Source organism: Gadus chalcogrammus, chromosome 19 (genome assembly GCF_026213295.1).
Source record: "Gadus chalcogrammus isolate NIFS_2021 chromosome 19, NIFS_Gcha_1.0, whole genome shotgun sequence".
NCBI lineage: Eukaryota > Metazoa > Chordata > Actinopteri > Gadiformes > Gadidae > Gadus > Gadus chalcogrammus.
The window spans coordinates 11,012,694-11,031,721 of record NC_079430.1 but is presented as its reverse complement, the minus strand read 5'-3'; the positions used below and the strand labels follow the sequence as shown (position 1 = coordinate 11,031,721).

The window sequence follows — 19,028 nt, the reverse complement described above, 5'->3', positions numbered from 1 at the left end:
TAACTCTATTTCTCTGTAAACTATTTTTAACTACTATTCTGACTCTGAAGCTTTTAGTCCAGCGATTATGCATTCAGGTTTACCCTTTAACCTACTGTTAATATATAGCTGATATTTCTGTGTAATCAGACATAAAACAGTTGAGAGGGCAGTTTTCCCTTCCACACAGTATATAGTAACCCAGGCATAATATTGCCTGTAATAAGCAAAACTAGACTGGGAGGAACATTGTGTAGCTCTCCTTCTGCTTGATATTACAAGCTGTTCTATGGTGTTATGTTCAGTGAAACTTGATAACGTATACACATGTTTTGGTTTGGTTTGTTTACCAAGCAGCCGGCAAACCAATTTGACCACTTTGTACATTGTTGTGTAAATTGAAGCCTTCTTTTACTGTGTAGTCCGGGTATGTCCCAATCTCTGAACAATTTCTCCTTCTCTTTTACAGCCAAAATGACTCACCACTGCACTAAGTTCTCCGGCCACTGGAAGGTGAGACTGTGGTCTTGAGGAAAATATATCACAAGGGTTTTACAGTTATTCAAACTATAGCATTCATAGTCTTAGTTGTGAAGTCACGAAAAATACAAGCAATATAGTTGAAGCATGGACACAAAGCTAAGGCAACCTTTCACTCAACCATTTTTGGTTTCCAAATTTTGACAAAACCTTTTTCTTGCTCAGATCATTGTCTTCGACGAGGAGTGCTTCCAGGGCCGTCGCCACGAGTTCACCTCCGAGTGCTGCAATGTCATGGAGTTCGGCTTCGAGACTGTCCGCTCCCTGAGAGTGGAGAGTGGCGCGTAAGTTAACCCAGATACGCCTACGAAAAGCATTCAGAACACTACCATTGGTGCTACACATCTGCCATCAGTGCTAACAAAATATACACACAGGAAATTTCACAATACAACTGATTGGGGTCTTTAATTAGTGGGTGTAGTGGTTAGTGTTTAGCCAAAAGATACATGGTTCGATCCCAGAATTTCCTGATCCCACCTGTAGGCTCCTAGCTGGTCAGATCCATGACCAGCTCTTAAGGGCCATATATTTCACAAAATCCACTGTAAGGCACACAGCATGACTTCCTTTCCCTGAATAAGTAGCTGTAGCCTAATGCACACTCCTCTTCCCCCCGTGTTTCTCCAGCTGGGTCGGTTACGAGCACGCCTCCTACCAGGGACAGCAGTTTGTCCTGGAGAGGGGCGAGTACCCCCAGTGTGACGCCTTCGGCGGCAGCAACGCCTACCACATCGAGAGGATGACCTCCTTCAGGCCCATTGCCTGCGCTGTGAGTCCAAATTATAACTTGAAACCGATATGCCTTTCCCTTTCATTATCATTGAGATGGATTCAATCTGCATCCAACCCAGACATACTCTACATGCTGTGTCCACCAAATGACTTACCATTATGAAGTTAATAGAATCATGTAATCAATGGGAACTGTCTGTGTGTGCGTGTGTCTGTGTGTACAGAACCACAGGGAGTGCAGAATGACCATCTACGAGCGTGAGAACTTCCTGGCCCGCAAGGGAGAGCTGAGCGACGACTACCCCTCCCTGCAGGCCATGGGCTGGTGCAACAACGAGGTTGGATCCCTCAGGGTGCAGTCCGGAGCGTAAGTGTATCCCCTCCCACCACCACTCTCTCTCTCTCGCTCTCTCTCTCTCTTTCTTTGACTTTCGCTCAAATATTACGACTCCCTCGGTTGTGTTATCCTGGGTTTCACGTGAGCCCTGTAGAACCCTCTTTCACAATAACCACGTCCACTACTACTTCCCTCTCTAACTGTCGCACGTCTCGTTCTGATTTTCGCAACAGCTTTGTGTGCTACCAGTATCCCGGTTACCGTGGATACCAGTACATCATGGAGTGTGATCGTCACTGCGGGGAGTACAAGCACTTCAGGGAGTTCGGCTCCCACTCCCAGACTCCCCAGATCCAGTCCATCCGCCGCATTCAGCAGTAAACCTCCTCATGCAACCTTCTTCTCCTCTCCTCCCTGATGACCCCCCCCCCCCCCCCTCCCAAATGATACCCCCTCCCCAACTGCTTTCGAAAAAACGCTGAATAAATTGTCTTTCCAAAACATCACTGTTTTCCTCTTTAATCGGTTTGCTTCATTTGACTGAGTAATCTGATAGATAGGGAAATAAACCAGAAACACACTACGCCAAACAGGGTTGGACAGGTTTCAAGCAGATTGTTTCTGTTAGCTTGTTCAATGCAGCCTTATCAATTGTTAATTAATCAGTTTAACACTGACTAATCGTTTGGATTCCGATTCTGAATGGGGTTTATTGCCAGGTTAAGTTTGCTCATACTAGGAATGTGGTCTGGAATGACTATGTAATATAAATAAAATTAAGTAAATACAAGAAACAAAAAAAATAGTGGCTTAAAGGTATTGAATATAAAACCAATAGGTATACACACGCACACGCACGCACGCACACACACACACACACACACACACACACACACAAAGAGGGCTGATAACAAAATGTTATCTGCGGAAGGCTAATATTAAGCAGAAGCACTATTGAGCCAAAAGTTTCTTCATTGTACAGTCACATGGTGTCCATTCTGAATGTAAGATAGGCCTAAACAAACAAAAGCTAGTCAAAGTCAAAGCACCTAGTCAAAGTCAAAGCACCTATAACTCTAGTGAACAATTCTCATCGTCCAAAGTAGTTAATACAAAACATTAACTGTCTTTATCAATGTTCTGAAACAAAGACAAATCAAAGAGTAATGCGATGATTTAATGTTTTGGTTGTTGCGTTTTTGATTTACTTAACAAAAGAGACTCCATTTAAAATATGACTATGTAGCAAAAAGAAATCATTTATGCGATGCAGATAAAACCAAATGCATGCATTATTTTTTTCTAATTAGCTCACATTTTAATAATCTGCAATTTTCGTTGCCCAACAGGAGATGGCGCTTATTTTCTATAATAAATAGCTAATTGGACATGAACTGAAATACATTGTTATAGCCACCCCATCAATGACCATGCACTATAAGGGCAACAATTTGGTTGTGGTGGGAGGAGAAAGCGATTAACGCCAACATCCAACGGATGGTTGGAGCGTATCATAGCAGTTCTCATTTTGATCCATTGCGCTCATGTAAACAACACGATTACGACGTGTAATTATGTTAGTGTAATGACTTCCCTACTGCACGAGTAAGCCTATGTGTCACTTAAGAAATCGCTAACAACATGTGTTGGCAAAATTATATCCCAATTAAAAATAGCCTAGGAAATGCTACGACTCATGGGTCTACATCTTTTACCATGCAAATTGATTTCCCGCGCCATTGCATGCCATTATATAAAAACAATACAATTATTTGGATTAAACGTTGAACCGTCACAACAACAAGTGAATAATTAACGTAACACATGTATTCGGATCCGCTCTGGTCATCATCCAGCTCCGCGTTTTGCGAGCAACTCCGCCGCAGTGGGAGGAAGTTAAACCACAAAGCAGGCTGTAGCCTACTACAACACACAGCTACTTAAATACATTCGAATCTATTGAAGCGGATTTCCAATGATACGTGCCGTATTGGAGCTAAAACAATCAAACTCTAGTTGTGGACGGCTAGTTTGCGAACGAATGGACGGCATACGAAGAGGCGTCCTTTTCCTGGCGATCGAATAGTGTTTCTCGCTCCAGTTGGCCGAAGCGTGCTGAACGCGTCGTAGTGCTTGGTTCTTATTTTATATTTTAAGGGAAGGATTACGTCGGGTACTGTGCAGAAGCTGAGACATCGTCACCATTTCGCAACCGATGAGCTGCTCACGACCCTAGTCTCCAGGTCCAACCGCCCTACGACTGTCAAACGACGGCGGAGAGTAGGAAGAAAAGTTATTGCGTTAACCAAGCGATCCAGTTTCTATGTTGGAACGCACCCCCCCACCCCTCCATCATCACGCGTCACCGCCGCGCCACCCTCCCGCCGTCAGTCGCTCTGTGTCGGGTCTCCAAGCGAGGAGGGCCCCCCCCAGCGCTCTGCTTAACGAGGCAATTATGGATTATTTCGTGCCGTGTTACCAATCTTCATAAAACCTTTTGGATTTTTACGACCGTGCCTCTGAAGACTTGAAGACCTCCTCCCGGGTCGAGTCGCGGTTCCACCCGCTGGTGGTTAAACGTTATTACCGCACATCGCTGGCGGACGTCGAGCCAGGAGTCGTAGCTGCTAGCTGGCCACATCAGGACACTACTTGCTACTAGCAATGAGAACGCTTTTAGGCGAACAGCACTGCATTTAAATAATTAAAAAAAAATACACATTTTCCGAATGGTGGAAACGTGGGAGGTAATTTTCTATTCGCTGGCTAGCGAGTTAGCCTCTTCGTCCTCGCTAGCAGCCGTGCAGGCTAGCTCGTCGACTACCCACATATCGTTGTTTCCGACGTTATAGAAAGTAAACGGTCGGGCTACGTGTGGATGTAGCAGCTTGTTGTTGTGCGCTCGTCCCGTCTCCCTGGACTGGACACAGTGCCAGGTCGCTCTGCTGAACAGCACCGTTCGGGAGAGCTTTCGGGTGATCGCTGAGCCGATAAGGAACATTACACAGGAAGCCAACAACGATGGCAACATAAACAACAGCCGTGCTGGGAATCTCTCCTTAACTTCAACACAACACCTCTTGACGTGACTCACTGGCCGTGTTTGCACGTGTCTTTATTCAAGTGGAACGGAGCTGGGTTCTCTGGGTTTCGGGTTATTATCTGAGCGAACGGCCTTCCACTGTTGATTCGTTATTTTTTCTGATTTTGTAAAACAATCGCTCGCCCATTTACAAACATCTACCCCCCCCCCCCCCTAGACGAACCGATCAGTGGGGCGCATCATTCATGGATGGACATCATTCCCAGTAGGACCTACGATGTCCAAGGACCTGTAGGACTGGACAGTGCTCCTCTGCTAACCCTCTTCTGAGACCTACCTGGTCGAGGCAGAACCCATCGCCAACCAGCAGAGTCCGGGGCAGCGGTGGCCATTAACGTGATCGCAAGCTGCATTTAAATGCAACATTTGCATTGACATTTCCCCGTTATGCCGTATCACTGCGATGCCTGAATCTCTGGGGAAGTACAACTACTCTGACGACGACGACGACCACCCAGCAACCTATACAATCCACGTTCACTCATCAATGTCTCCCCCCTTCTCAGCCACACAATGATGTGTTTTGAAACGGAGTGTACCGAATAACACGCTTTTGAGCCAACGACATTCCGGCTGATGGTGTTCCCTGCCATCCACAAAGCTCTCCGTCATGCACATGGGCCCCGGGTGTTGGTAATATAAGGCGACATTCGTGTTTATAACCTCTTCAACCCATTCCCCGTGTGATATCTGGCATCGATTCGGTTGTCCGGGGCTGAAGATGGCGGACCTCGAAGCAGTGCTCGCCGATGTCAGCTACTTGATGGCGATGGAGAAGAGCAAGTCTACTCCAGCGGCCCGGGCGAGTAAGAAAATCATCCTCCCTGAACCCAGGTAACCAGATCTCCACCAGAACAGCACCGCGGTGCTCGTCCGTCAGTCATCCGTTTAACCAGTCATCCTAATAGTGTGGTGATCAAGGAGATGGATGCCCGATTTAACAGTCTGTGCTTTATTTATTAATTGAAATACGACACTTGAGCAATCAGTCGATGGAGAGAGAGAGAGAGATTTTTAAATAACATTAAATGTATGTGCTTCAGTAAGCCAGTGCTGCTTATAAGGCTAATTTGCATGGGTGTTCGTTCACTGTTAGTCTTTGACAGCTGGCTTTTTGCTGCTTAACCTGCTGCTTAAAAGCTCTGACGATGAGATGTGAAACTGGCTTCTCTAATGTCTGATATCCGACTGTATTTTCCTGAAGGGGAGACGATTCAATCGTAGTCATATCTTACCCCCCCCCCGCCTCGATATGACCAGTGGCCCAATTGGATGCAGTCCAAAAGGAATTACAACGAAACATTTATTTCGTTTCATCTATTTAACTTCAACAATATAAAGGGCATTTGTCGTGCAAACCGCCATGTCATTGTACCAGAACTAGCTGAGGCTCTCCATTCCAGGGTCAGGATATGGCTGTTGGGTAACTTGAACTCTACCCTTTTTATCGTTCGCTTACTTTGCCACAAAATCAATCCGATGTCTCCTTAATTTTTTCACTGGTGTGCATTGTATTGGTTCTGGGCTTCGACCAATCTCTATATTTGACTTGGCTTAAGCGTTTTAAAGGTTTTGGCCTAGCAGTGTCGTTTAAATAGAATATCGATTGTTCCATTAGGTTTTATGATGTGGTAGCATACAATTCTACTATACATTGGCTGTCAGTAGATTCTCCTGTACCCCCATGTCGGATGTATTCATTTTTCTTACCTATGCAGTGGACCCGTTTTGTGGACCCCATGTCACAAATGGTAATTTACCTTGTTAGGACATCTTGGTCCTAATTGTTTACAGGCTAGATTATATATAGGATTAGAGATCCAAGATTAGAGATTATGGATCAAGTTGGCCATTTTGCAATTCTGTGTATGATCTGTTATGGTATTTACTATTCACCGTACTAGAATCAACACAGTGATGCAGAGGCCCCCTTTGCCTTTCTGTATTCGCGTCCCCGCCTTGGTACTAGAGCATCAGTGCCAGAACCGGCTCCCCAGGCTCCGGTGCCAGCAGCTCTGGCCAGATGTCTTCCCTTAACCCCTGACCGTCTCCACACTAAACCCTTAACCATAGCAACCTCCTAATCGACAAATAATTGAACTTAACCAAATACCTAAACCAACTATTTTGAACTTTATACCAAGCGTAAAAGATTTACAGGCTACTGACAAATCCTTCAACATCTTAATGTTGTTATTTAACTGTATGTAACTGAATGCAAGACACAAGAATAGCTTTTTTTGTTTTGCTAAGGAGACACACGCAGATATAGGCCTGAAAAGTGCATTTGCTACCCTGTAAGTCCAGGACAGTTGTAGTAGGCTAGGCATTATTAAGTGTTAATTCTTCTCAAATATAGGCCTTATTTATGTTAAAATGTTTCCCCACCTCCAATTATGGCAGTACACATTCAAAACCTTGACTGAGGAAACCCCCATGCTGTGCACATTATCCAAAAACGTTGCTGTTGTAATGCACTTGCATCTAGTAACGATTACTTGTGAAATGGCCAATCCCTGTTAAAGCTTAAACCAGATATGTACAGTTGATGAAAGGCTTATTTTGCATATTTGAAATAGTATGCAGTTGTGCTTTTTAATTAAATACACAAGAACAAGACTGTGGACCAGGGCTGCATCATCTGCCTGTTTCCTTCTTAATTGCATAATAACTCTTCCTCCGTGTTTGGCATCAGGTTAAGTACTTAAATCATTCCCCCTCTGTTGATGTTGTCCACACCTGTATCGCTACGCCCACAGCCTTAAGAAGCGATAACCCCGATAAGAGGACGCTGTCTTTGACCAGGAAGCGGTAAGATCTTCATGGTGGTCACTGAAGTAGGCCGATACCAGAAAACAGAATAACTTCATTGGCCTCATATTGTATTGAGATTCAGTCAGGCTAGCACATTGGCCAACTGAGGCACAAAAAAACATTGTGTGAATACACATGAAGCTAACTGTATAATATGTATACTATATATATATTGTTTTAGCTGTCAAGTCAATTGTAGTAACTCATTCTTTTTTCCTCAAGTCATTGTTTTCTTAATACCTTCTTCCTTTTAATGAGCTGATAATAGAAAATATGTGCTTTCCCTAGTCACAACCATCACTGTCTAACACTCAAACCGTTGGGTGACTTCCATTGTCCAAAAACAAATCACATTAGAACAAATTGGGCAGATCTTTCCTGTGGCTTTAGCCCTCAAAATTCACAGCACTCGCCGCACTTGTATTCCACATAAATGGGTACTTCTCCCATGATAATGGTTGTTTACAACTGCATGAATCATTAATGCAAACATCCAGCTGGATTTATGCCTTTTAATAAAGTACAGAACAGAACTGGTTATCTCCTAGTAGACATTGCATATCCGGCTCACTCTGTTTGAATATGTACTAGTATACATACTATTATCCATGCATAGCCCGCGTGCCTTCAGCCGTGTGTTTTGCGCGGGGGGTGGGTGGTTGGGTGGGTGGGGGGGGCAGTTGGAGCTAGCGTGGTGCTGCTACATTCTCCCGAGCACAGGGCCTTGCCTGCTGGCAGTGGGGTGAGACTTTGACAGCACAGTTGTAAGCAGTGGAGGCGCTGAGAAACGGGGCAGAGATGAGGGGAACAACCTTTTGAACGTTACCCAGCAGAACTGAAATCATTCTGCGAAGACTGCATGAGCAAGAATAGGCGCTATTTCATGTATGGTCGTTTTTTTAGTTTGTGCGGTTACGCGTTCTGACAACGTGGAGGTTGTACTGATGTTAGAGGGACCACTTTTAATAAAAGACATGAACTCCTAATGTTGGATCGTTAACTAGGCTGGAGTATTGGTTGCTATATTTTTTGACATTATACGACATTAAGGATTTACTTACTACCTTACACTACTCTTTATTTTTTTATATATATATAATTATAAATAATTCACCAATTGTATCATGGTGAATTTAATCGATCCCTCTTAAATGATGGATAACATTTTGAATGAAAACTAATTTCTTGCATTCTTTCAATTAATCACTAAAAGTTACATTTGCAGAACTTGGTACTCATATGTGCCGAAAATGCATTATGATGGTAGCAAGTGTCGGACACGCTTTTGTTGGGGGTTGGGGCTGGTATAATCACAGAAACTCCATGGGTATGGTCTAACTGCGGACCAAGTACTTGAACCGGTCAATACTTGAAACCAACGCCAGATTACAAATCAAATAGTGAACATGTCTCATAACGCTGATTTCCTGTATATCCGGACACAAAACTTCTTGATCAGACATTAGCTGATGACACAAGGTTCTCTGATTGGTTGGCCTTCACAAACACGCATCACAGCAAGAAACTTTGCTCCAACCAAGGTCATATAGGCGCACCAGTACCAATAGTTGAATGTTGTCAATCCTTCCTCATGGACTCTTTGTTAAGGCCACCATCCCCCCTCATGTCCCAACACTACCGCACAGCAGCCAGCCCCCAGCAGTGATTTATTAACTTAAAATCAACAGAGTATATGCTGTTTGCTATACACGACAATCATTCAATTGTTTCATATATGGTATCCAATAAAATGTACAATGATGTGTAAACTAGCATCAACGGCATTTAATAATTGTTTTTATTTATGGGTGGAAAGTGGTGGGTCTAACAATATTTCATAGCAGTCAAGGTCCACCACAACCCGATCTAGAACCAAGTGTAACTGCACTCTGCCACTGGCCTATTGCTTGCCAGTGAACATGCAGTGGCCTAGTTTCAATAACAAAAGTCTTTATTATGTCTTCTCCCTCCTTTTTCAATTTACAATAAACCAATTATCTATTATCAGTGTCTGATTGGGTCGAATATTTGGCTGTTCTTTTTTGGGTCTACCTTTTAATTCTAATTGGAAACACATCATTTGAGGAGAATGTGTTCCATTGAACCAGCTGATTTAAAGAATAACAAACCCGGTCCACATTGTGGGCAGAATTTGTATTTTAATGTTTTGGGAAAGCAAAATTAGAGGAAAATGTGTTTAGCTGCAACAGCTGTCGGAGGTTTGTTGCTAAGTTTAGTAATGGTTGCTACGTGACAGAAATATTCAGATCAAGTCCAATTATTCAATTTTTTTTATGTTTTGGTGGCAGATGGTTGGAATTTTCTCAGCATCACCAGCATTACAGAGGTGACAGTTACGGTGCTTGGTACCAACCAGTCTAGCAGACGTGGAAAATCCAAATGCATTACATTGTTTCTCACTAGTGTGGGAGAAGGCGAGGTTGCGGTAGCTTAAAATTTGTACGTTAGATGTTAAGACACTAGTCATTTACTAAATGGTTAACTGGGCAAACAAACTCACTGCAACCGACATTTTACCCGTCATAACGCATCTCCAAGTAAAGATACAGTCCTTATTCTTTTAATGTGTGTTTAAGATTAGCGCCATCTCTTTGGTGCCATGCTACGTTGATGGTAGGCGTAACTGCAGTATCCGGAGGCCTATACCCCCAGGGGTAGGCAGACTGCACAGTCAAATCCTTCCTGTTTGGCAGCTATGCTAACCACTATGCCTAGCTTATGCACATGTGCCACATATGAAATAATTGTAGCTAGATGAGCACCTTTCTCCCAAGTTTGAATGGACTTCTCCAGAAGGCTACCCACTGAATTAGTGTACGCTGCTAATAAAACGAACAAACTTGGTATTGGAATTCCTGAAAGGCTATTTATACGCCATGTGTTGGGATGTTACAAAGCATCTGTTGATGGTGTTAGAGACTGTCTGCACAGTCTTATTTTTTTTGGATTAACTGTGCTTGTTCACTTAAAGCCTAAATATATAATAATTAAACTCACTCGTAGTTTAAAATGACCCGTTCTCTGCCAGATTATCATATCTGTAGTCAAGGCTGATCGATAGTTGTTTCAGTCATGTGATGTAATCAATAAATTCACATCCTATCCTTGATACATAAAAAAAATACAGAATGCTGTCTAGCCTGTCCCTCTTTGTTTACATTCTTCTTTACAAACAGTCCCAAAACCCCTCCCACTCACGCCACCCAGCCGGCCGAGTTAACGCTCCTTCATGTCACACAGTTGCACAGCCAGTTGGACTTGATAGAGAGCACTGTTATTGAGTTTGGGTTGAGAACTGGTGTATATTGAAATGAGGAACCTCATCACCTTTGCTGGTGTGTGTGTGTGTGGGGGGGGGAGTGTGTGTGTGTGTTTGTGGGGGAGTGTGTAGGTGGAGGTGTGCGCGGGTGGGGGAGGGTTCTGTACAAAAATCCACGTCCTTCAAACTCCGCTCAGGTCACGCAACTTCACTTAGATTTCAACTAAATTACACGCTGACATCCACTGGTAACCTTGTTAGCACATAAAGTTTTCATAGGGTGTTCACCTGGTGACATTGTTAGTTAGTAAATGTAAGTTTCATAGTGAGTTCACTACTGACTTTTCTCTTTCAAGTAATTCTTTTTAATTTGAGAGGCCCCAAAGTATGTGTGTTTGTGTGATGTGGTTGCAATGTAAATCGGGAGGGGGGTGCTAATTGATTCATTCTCCCCAGCTCAGGTCTAATTAACACCCTCTCCTGGGGTAGCGTGTAGTTCTTCCCTACTGGCCTCCCATGTGTCACCTTCCCTCCTTCCCTCCCCACAGTTTGATATTAACAGGGGACAGGTGGTGGAGGGGAGAGTCCTAAACCTAGGCTCGGATCCCGGGTGGAGGTGGAGTAGGCAGTGGCTTGAGCCTCTGGGTATTGCTGCCGTTCTCTGGGAGTGAGCTACTGCTTTCGGCTCATAAAGGTTGTTTTTTTCTTTGTTGTTATTGTGTTTCCTTTTTTTTTTAACCCGCTTCCATATCTCTTGTGTGTCTCCAGTATTCGCAGTGTGATGCAGAAGTACCTGGAGGAGAGGGATGAGCTGACGTTTGACAAAGTCTTCAACCAGAAGATAGGTAAGTCTCGCTGCGGTTCCAATCATCCACGGGCTGAGCGCCGTGATTTTGATTGTGGTTGAATCTGAATAAGAGTGGCACCTCTGTAAGGCTTCAATTTGAAATTCAATCTGTAACGTCTGTCAAGACATCCTGTTGCATAAACTGAACACAAAAAACATTTTTTTGTTTCAATCATGTTCACGGCTTACGGTTATGGTGAGTTTAAGTGGTTGTGTGTATATGCAACTTCAAAGATTCACCATTTGACTTTGATTGGAACATGGGCATTATGGCTGGCAGTTTAGGCCTAAATATGGCAATCGTCTTAAGCACATTCAAGTTGACCTATTATTAGTGAAGGGTTTTGAACAACAAAGCTGTTGTAATAGGCTCTGCTTCCTGGCTAGTTGGTAGCAGGCTAAACCGTTCGCCTCGGTCCAGCTGACTGTTCGAACAGGGTATTGGGGGGGGGGCAACAGTCTATGCACGCACCTATTCCCTGGACCCTTTCACAACAGTCGCTTATTATGAGTGACCTTTATTCTGAAGCTTTTGATTTAAATGTTACTTCTACAGATTTTTAATGAAAGGAGCAGATTTGTTGGGTCCAACAGATGGAAACAAGCTAGCTATCTAGCGTTCCCCATAAACAAAAACTACAAATTTGAACTACAAATCGGTGCAAACTTACTAACCCCATAGGACTGCTCAAAATTGTGTACTGATTACTGATTATTAGATGGTTACACAGATAACTCTAAAAGATAATGTGTTTGCATTGCCAAAAAAAATAAAAATTTTGACTCTTAGAAACGTGGAACCAAATTTATCAGAAAATGATAACGCCGTAGTTTGCTTGAAATGTTCCATTATTTTACGGCCCAGTTGGCACCCCTCTCTGAGTCTTTCTGTCTTCCAGGGCTGACAAAGCAACTCATCTTCTCCTTTTTGTATTTATAGAAAAGAGAACATTTATGCTGTTTGTAGTCCCCAACAGCTTGACCTCTGATGGAAAGCCAGACCTAACAAACATACAACGAAAGGGAAAATGTACAAATTGTCACCACGAGGAATACAACCAGTTATTCTCGAACACAAAGCTCGTGGTCACTCGGAAAGGCTATGTGTACAAGAACAATTTGTTACAAAATGTAATTTGTGAAACAGTATTTATTGAATAATTAATAAGACTGGGTAAAAATCTCTCTAAATACCAAACAGAGCTGAAGGCGGGCTCGGCCCGGGGCTCACGATCCTGCTCTTTTGCCTCCATTCTCTGCTCTGTCCAGAGAATATCAATGTAGACCGACGGCCTTTAGCCCACGGAGTCGCCTGGTTCTTGCCAAGTCGTTACTTTTCGTTGGCCAACCGCCTTAGCCGTCAGCGTTTTTGATGTCACACGTTTTAGGGGATTAAACGGGGACCTGGTCCCACGCTTTTTTGAGATCTGATTGGCCCAAGCCGTATGTAGCTGAGGACTTTCATTGAACATGCCCCACAGCGCAGGCCCCGCATCCTCTCATAGCGAAACACGAGTGGGTGAGGGTGAGGTGTTGTCGGCTTTTTAGAAATACACAGGGTCCATGTCAGTAAATAGGACACTGGTGTTTCACTTTTGGAGTTCTGCAGGCCGATCCAGGTGTGAAACCACACTTTCGTCCTGTGAACTGCTTGTAGTAATGGTAGGTGGGTAGGCTGCATATGAGAAAGTGGGCCTTTTAGATGCATGCTAGACTGGTGGTGGGCGGATAGATCTGCCTCTGCTGAAGGGTAGGATGTGGGCAGATCCGCTTATGGGAGCGCAAATAAACCGATGTGCAGGTTTAATATCACTGTTCACTTACCACAGCCAAGGATGCAGTGTAGGGGAAAGTACATGAACACAGGCTAGAACTTAGTTTGATTTATGCTTTTCCACCCTGGCCCTCTTTTTTTATTAAAATGATACTGATGAATGACTTTGTTTCCATGCTTAATGGCTGTTTTGTGTTGAGGGCTTATTCTCAATTAAAGTCGATCGTTATCTGTAGGATGGAACCATTTTCGGTGAGAGAACCACTGTTCCATGAGCTAACCTACTTGTTTAAACTGATTATGCAGAGTGATTCAATTTGCTCCAGTATATCTGGGAATCATTGCAGCTCCGTTGACAGATGATAAACATCTTGAGGTGAGCTCTGTGTTGATGTTGGGTTGCCATTGGAATCATGCGCTGCTACGCGCCACTGATACATGTCATTGTCGGGTGTTTTCTTTTTGTCAGGTTTACTCTGGTCAAACGGTGTAGTGCTAACAAACTGTTCGGTGGGCATGGTAGTGGAGCATACTTCTTTTGTGTTCCCACCTTCTCACACCATCGGAAGTATGGTTTGATCTGAGCCTATGATTCCACCAGGACACACCCCGATTGATTAAGTCAATTTTCCTCGTACTGATCGCTTAGTTCGCCCGACATGCTTTCTTTTAACATCCGTGAGAGCATTGTGTCTGAGGCGGTGTGTCGGCTATGCGTCCAATGTAAGCCACAGCCGTCTTACAGCGGTTCAGTATGCAGTCACCTGTTTCCTGTCCCCCCCCGTCCCCCCCCCCTCCCCAACGCCTTGGTTCCAACGGCTCCAACAGTCCTCCTCATCCGCCGTTGTCACGCGGAGCGTGTGGTGGTGAGCGAGTGTACCTGGGGACCCGCGCTCGCCCCTCCAGGCATCTTCTAGGTTTACTTACTGTTCCCGGCCCCGGTGCCCCCCCAAGAGAGTTGGGGGACTGCGGTAATTCTCGCTCTCTCTCGCTCGTCTCGCCCTGCCGTCGCTCGGGCGCCGCCGCCGCCGATGCTTCACGTTTCTCACTGCGCTGTGTCTCGCTGCACCAGAGACGTCAAGACAACAAGGCGCACAGCGTAGCGTGCTACGGCTAATCCTTGAGTCACATTCTTCAAGTCATAATCTTTCAACCTGAGTTCTCCTCCTGTTCCGCTGTGACTGACTTTGTCAGGTTTTGCAGGTGTTTTTTTTATTATATATATATTGGATGCCGCCGTTTTCAGTTGATTTTATGAAGGAAAAGACAATGGTGGCAATAACATGGTAGCATAGCGAGAACCATTTGGAAGTAGATGGTACTTTGACTCTCAGACTCTCGTTCATCCTTTTTCAGTAGTGGTTAATATTGGAAATAGGAATTGGAAGAGGAGAGAGATAGAGAGGTAGATAGATAAATGCATAACTGCTGTTCAAAATGTAAGCCTAGCCACAATCCAGACACTGCATGGTCATGCCAATCAAGGTGCACTTTACTTTAAAGGCTGCTGAAAGGCAGCTTCTATGTGGTTAACCTTAAACAGATTTCACCAAGAAGCTGGCTATTTGCCGATAAGTAGCCCAACGGTGCTTGTCAGCAGGATAAATGCGTTGTACATTTTTTTCATTTTACCTGGCCCTGTCGACAAAGAGCCAAGCTGAATCCACTGCAGCCTCATCCTTTCACTTGATAATCATGCTTTACTGCCGGGAGCTTTGCCTAGCATGACTAGCATGAATTTGCATTGTGTTGGACCAGTCTTTCAGTACTGGAACTACCACTGGGGTTTCAGAGTTCAAATGCAATTGCAAAACCAACGTCATAAGTCTATCATGGTTCACACTCACCTTACAAGGCTGCCTTACTCCAATGAAAAGGTCTGCAACCCTGCATTGTAAACATTCATTGCACACCTTTTTTGTATTGCAATGTAAGCGATTTTGTATTTTCTTAGGAGCCTTATAAAGGAAGTATATAAAGTTGTGTGTATTTGTAGGCTAATGTATGATTTTTAATTAGCTTTCACATTATCGCCAAGTTTTATTTTGAGGGTTCACATGTGAGCAACGGTGTAACTGACATTCACAGAAGGCCTCATTACAAGGCAGCGAGACCAGCAAGATTGTTAGGTAACACGTTGGAATACAAATCATGCCTCCACAAAATGCTAACTCCGGCTCGATTTTTAAATGTAATTGACATTACATACATACATGCATTCGATTACATAATGCTCAAGGTCTACATCTTTGAAAGAATTTAATGTTTAATTAATATTCTTTTTTTTTGCCATATGCAGAAACCCTGCTCTAAAACTCTTTGAAATGCTTTAACTGGGGATAGGATGGTATTGCAACATGTGCCTGTCTTCCCCGTCTTCCTACTTCCTGCTGCAAAACGTTTGTTACTTCACTACCTTCCTTGGGTGGGCCCCGGTTGTCATTAGGGTGGGGCCCGGCTGTCAATCATGGGGCGATCTCGACCCTTCGACATGGGAATAGCCCCAACCCAAGTTGTTATTTTTCATGGTGATGGGTGTGATTGACACAAACCCAAATCTACTGAGTTTAGGAGCCTGGGGCTTCTGGGTAGCAAGGCACCACCCGACTAAAAGGCACAGTATGTTGTTATGGTGGTTTCAAATCAAACTGTGTTAACACTACTTCTGTTAATGCGGCTGAAGCTGATCACATTGCCCAAAAGATACCGGGTTAACTCCCTTGCACTACCCCTTAAGCTCTTACAACTTTCTCGATATCTTTTGTTTATGCTCCTCACTTCAAGCCATTAGAGGGCCTTCTCATCCCCCTCACCCCTTCTTTACTCCTGGCATTCTCCCTCTCCATCTGTCAGACTTCTGGAATGGATGATGGAGAGTTGTGTGTTGCTAAGCAACTGCCGTTGCTGTGGAAACGTGACCAGTGCTTGCCGCCGTGTTTGTTGTCGACAGGGGGAGAGAAGGAGAGAGGGAGAGAAAGAGGGAGAGAATTGATTAAAGAACGAATAAAATTGGTGATGAACTGAGGCAAGAGGAGATGGAGGGGGGGTCTTTAAAATAAACTCTTACCCCCGGATTCTTCTTTCCCAGAATGCTTTGGTATATGTACTAGATTGGGAGGTCAACAATTCTTTTGTGACCCCTGATTCCTCCCATCCATTTCCCCTATGAGTTGAGCTCCTTCTGCTCATACTACTTCTTTGAAACCTACTTCTTTTGATATTCTGGTCTTCATTACCAACTCGAGAAATTAATAAAGCTATGTCTCTCTTACCGCATCTCCCAACCCACCTGGGTTACGATGATACAAGGGCAAACAATTGAAAACCTTTCCACTGCATAAAGTAATCATATGCAGAAATCATTGGAGAAAAAATGTATGGTAATAGTCTGGAATCATTTATGCATATTGTGTTGCGATTAAGAAGTTGGAACAATAAAACAGTTTTAGGAAATTCATGAAAGAAAGGCGGTGATGTTAGCGTCAACAGTATACCAGAGGTTTGAGTTCATGTGCTTTGTTTTTCGGTTGTGAACTTGGTTTGTTTCCTGAGTGCTGAGTGATGTGCTCTCATTAGGTACATCACCATTGGCAGAGACAACCTAGCCTTGTCCTTAAACCTTGTGGTTCCTCCTCCCAGCCAACCGGGCCTTATCACTCAGAGGGCAACAGGCAGACCTTGTGTAAACCCATTCCACATCATCAACTGGAGCTCTTTTGGTCTTCGCTATACCTATCAATAACCACACTGTTGGCATTTTGAGTGGGCTCTCCGCTCCTGATTAAAAATAGCTCATTGGATTCATCCAGAGATAGTGTTGCAGGAATATGTGGGCAGTCACCTGTGCACACAAATGAGAGGGACTTCAGCCTCGAATGACCCTATGAGAGAACGAATAGTTCTAATAAAACGGTCCTTCACAATGAAGGAGAAGGCGTGTAGAAGTGGTCTTTTCACTAGAAAATGACACATTTGCTACTATAGTTATATGGTTATTAAAATAATGCTGTGATGGTACTGGGCAGTAAACTCTTCCTTTGGATTGTATTGCTTAATGGTACTAAAAAATAATGACTGGTGGTGGTAGGCTGTGATCATATGGTCACAAACCACCGGACAAAGCTACAAGGAATGGTTCCACTCACTAGTTTCAAAACATGTAGCTTTAGCACCTGAATAAACGTCTCAACATTTGACTATACTCCTAAAGTCGACATAGTAAACGTCACACGTGATATGTCTTAAACTACCATTTCAAACGTATATACATTTCTTTAAAACATGGGTCATCCCTCTGTGCCCTTTCAAAGCTGTCCTGTGCTGGCTGGGGTGTAGCAGTAGTTTACACTAACCCGCTGGGTGTCGATTCAGCACGCATGCATTTCAGATTAGGGACTCTAAAGCTGTGTTGGACTTTCATTGGACCTTGAGCTTTTCACCCTATATTCCATCAGTTTCACAAATTGGTTTTACCGAGAACATCAATCTTTATGATAAAGTCTAAATATCCGGCTCATCAAGTGCCTGTGAGTGTTCTCGGAATACATTCACGGTAGACCGCTTAGTTCATATCTAAACTGAGTCAATCGGCATCGAAACCTATTCCGTATCAAACGTTACTTCTGCATTTTGCTTTAAGATAAGATAAGATATACTTTATTCATCTCAGCAGAGAAATGTAGGTAAAAAATTAAAGGCCACACCCTAAAACTAAACATATTTTTGCCACTGTCGTTTAGTAAACCGTGCCCCACTCCCTCCCTGTTTGCTGTTTATAAACAGGGCAGCGTTTTTATTTGCTTCTGTAACTTCATACGCTGAGGCCACTCAGCGAGCCGGCTTGTTTCCCTGTGTGTGGCAAGCACAGGCAGCTTGTGGTGCTAGCACTCTGCGTGTGGCGCAGGGGGGAGATGGGGCTTTGGTAAACATGCTTTTAGCGTGGTTCCCGGACATCCGTTCTGTCACGTGAGCCGCGATGAGTGATGTAGGTGGCGGCTACTGTGTTAGAAAACAGGGGTGGGGGGGGATGGGTGGGGGCTCGGCCTGTACTTCACCCAATGAAATGGGCTGGAACCAGGAGCCAGCATGACGCTAGTGCTCAAGTTTTTACGGACCAGGCTCATAGGTGCACAGGTCTAGCTTATACAGCTGGACGCTACTGGGACGTAATCTACCACATCTTGAGCAAATAAGGAGTTTTGTTATTACTTGATCAGATATCCCCTGTGTGTTTATATAGAACGTTGCCTTATCACGTTACCTTTTCTTGAAATACCTCAGTAGTATTGAATGTGTTAACTGTCTCGCTTTAATTTCACTCTCTTTAGTCTTGCTTTACATTAGAAAAGGTCTAGGAATTCGCAGTTGGGGATTGAAGAGGACCCTGAGGAAAAGGAGAAACATCCATTTCTCACTTATCTTGGTGCTCTGTGGAAAATCTAAAGAGCGCTGGTTTCAGGTCCTGCGTCATTATGCATATTGTCAAAATTGAATGCGATATGATGAGCACGCACGTACATACGTACGTACGTACGTACGTACGTACGTACGTTAGTGGTATTATATGCAAGACCCACAAAAAAAATCATTGTCTCATTTGTCTTTTATGGGTGCCCTGGT

General features: G+C 43.9%; 2 protein-coding genes across 2 annotated transcripts in view; both read left to right on the top strand.

Moving 5' to 3' along the window:
• The window catches only part of cryba4 (crystallin, beta A4), a 2,227-nt gene extending 255 nt beyond the window's left edge, over positions 1 to 1,972 (top strand). Inside the window, exons 2-6 of the mRNA XM_056578462.1 lie at positions 449 to 492; positions 685 to 803; positions 1,150 to 1,291; positions 1,479 to 1,621; positions 1,825 to 1,972. Of these exons, the coding sequence (XP_056434437.1) occupies positions 454 to 492; positions 685 to 803; positions 1,150 to 1,291; positions 1,479 to 1,621; positions 1,825 to 1,972 (591 nt within the window). The 5' untranslated portion in view covers positions 449 to 453. The remainder of the gene's footprint in view (positions 1 to 448; positions 493 to 684; positions 804 to 1,149; positions 1,292 to 1,478; positions 1,622 to 1,824) is intronic.
• A 1,495-nt stretch (positions 1,973 to 3,467) lies between these two features.
• The window catches only part of grk3 (G protein-coupled receptor kinase 3), a 37,745-nt gene continuing 22,184 nt past the window's right edge, over positions 3,468 to 19,028 (top strand). The window contains exons 1-2 of the mRNA XM_056578111.1: positions 3,468 to 5,528; positions 11,557 to 11,633. Coding sequence (XP_056434086.1) covers positions 5,416 to 5,528; positions 11,557 to 11,633 — 190 coding nt within the window. The 5' untranslated portion in view covers positions 3,468 to 5,415. The remainder of the gene's footprint in view (positions 5,529 to 11,556; positions 11,634 to 19,028) is intronic.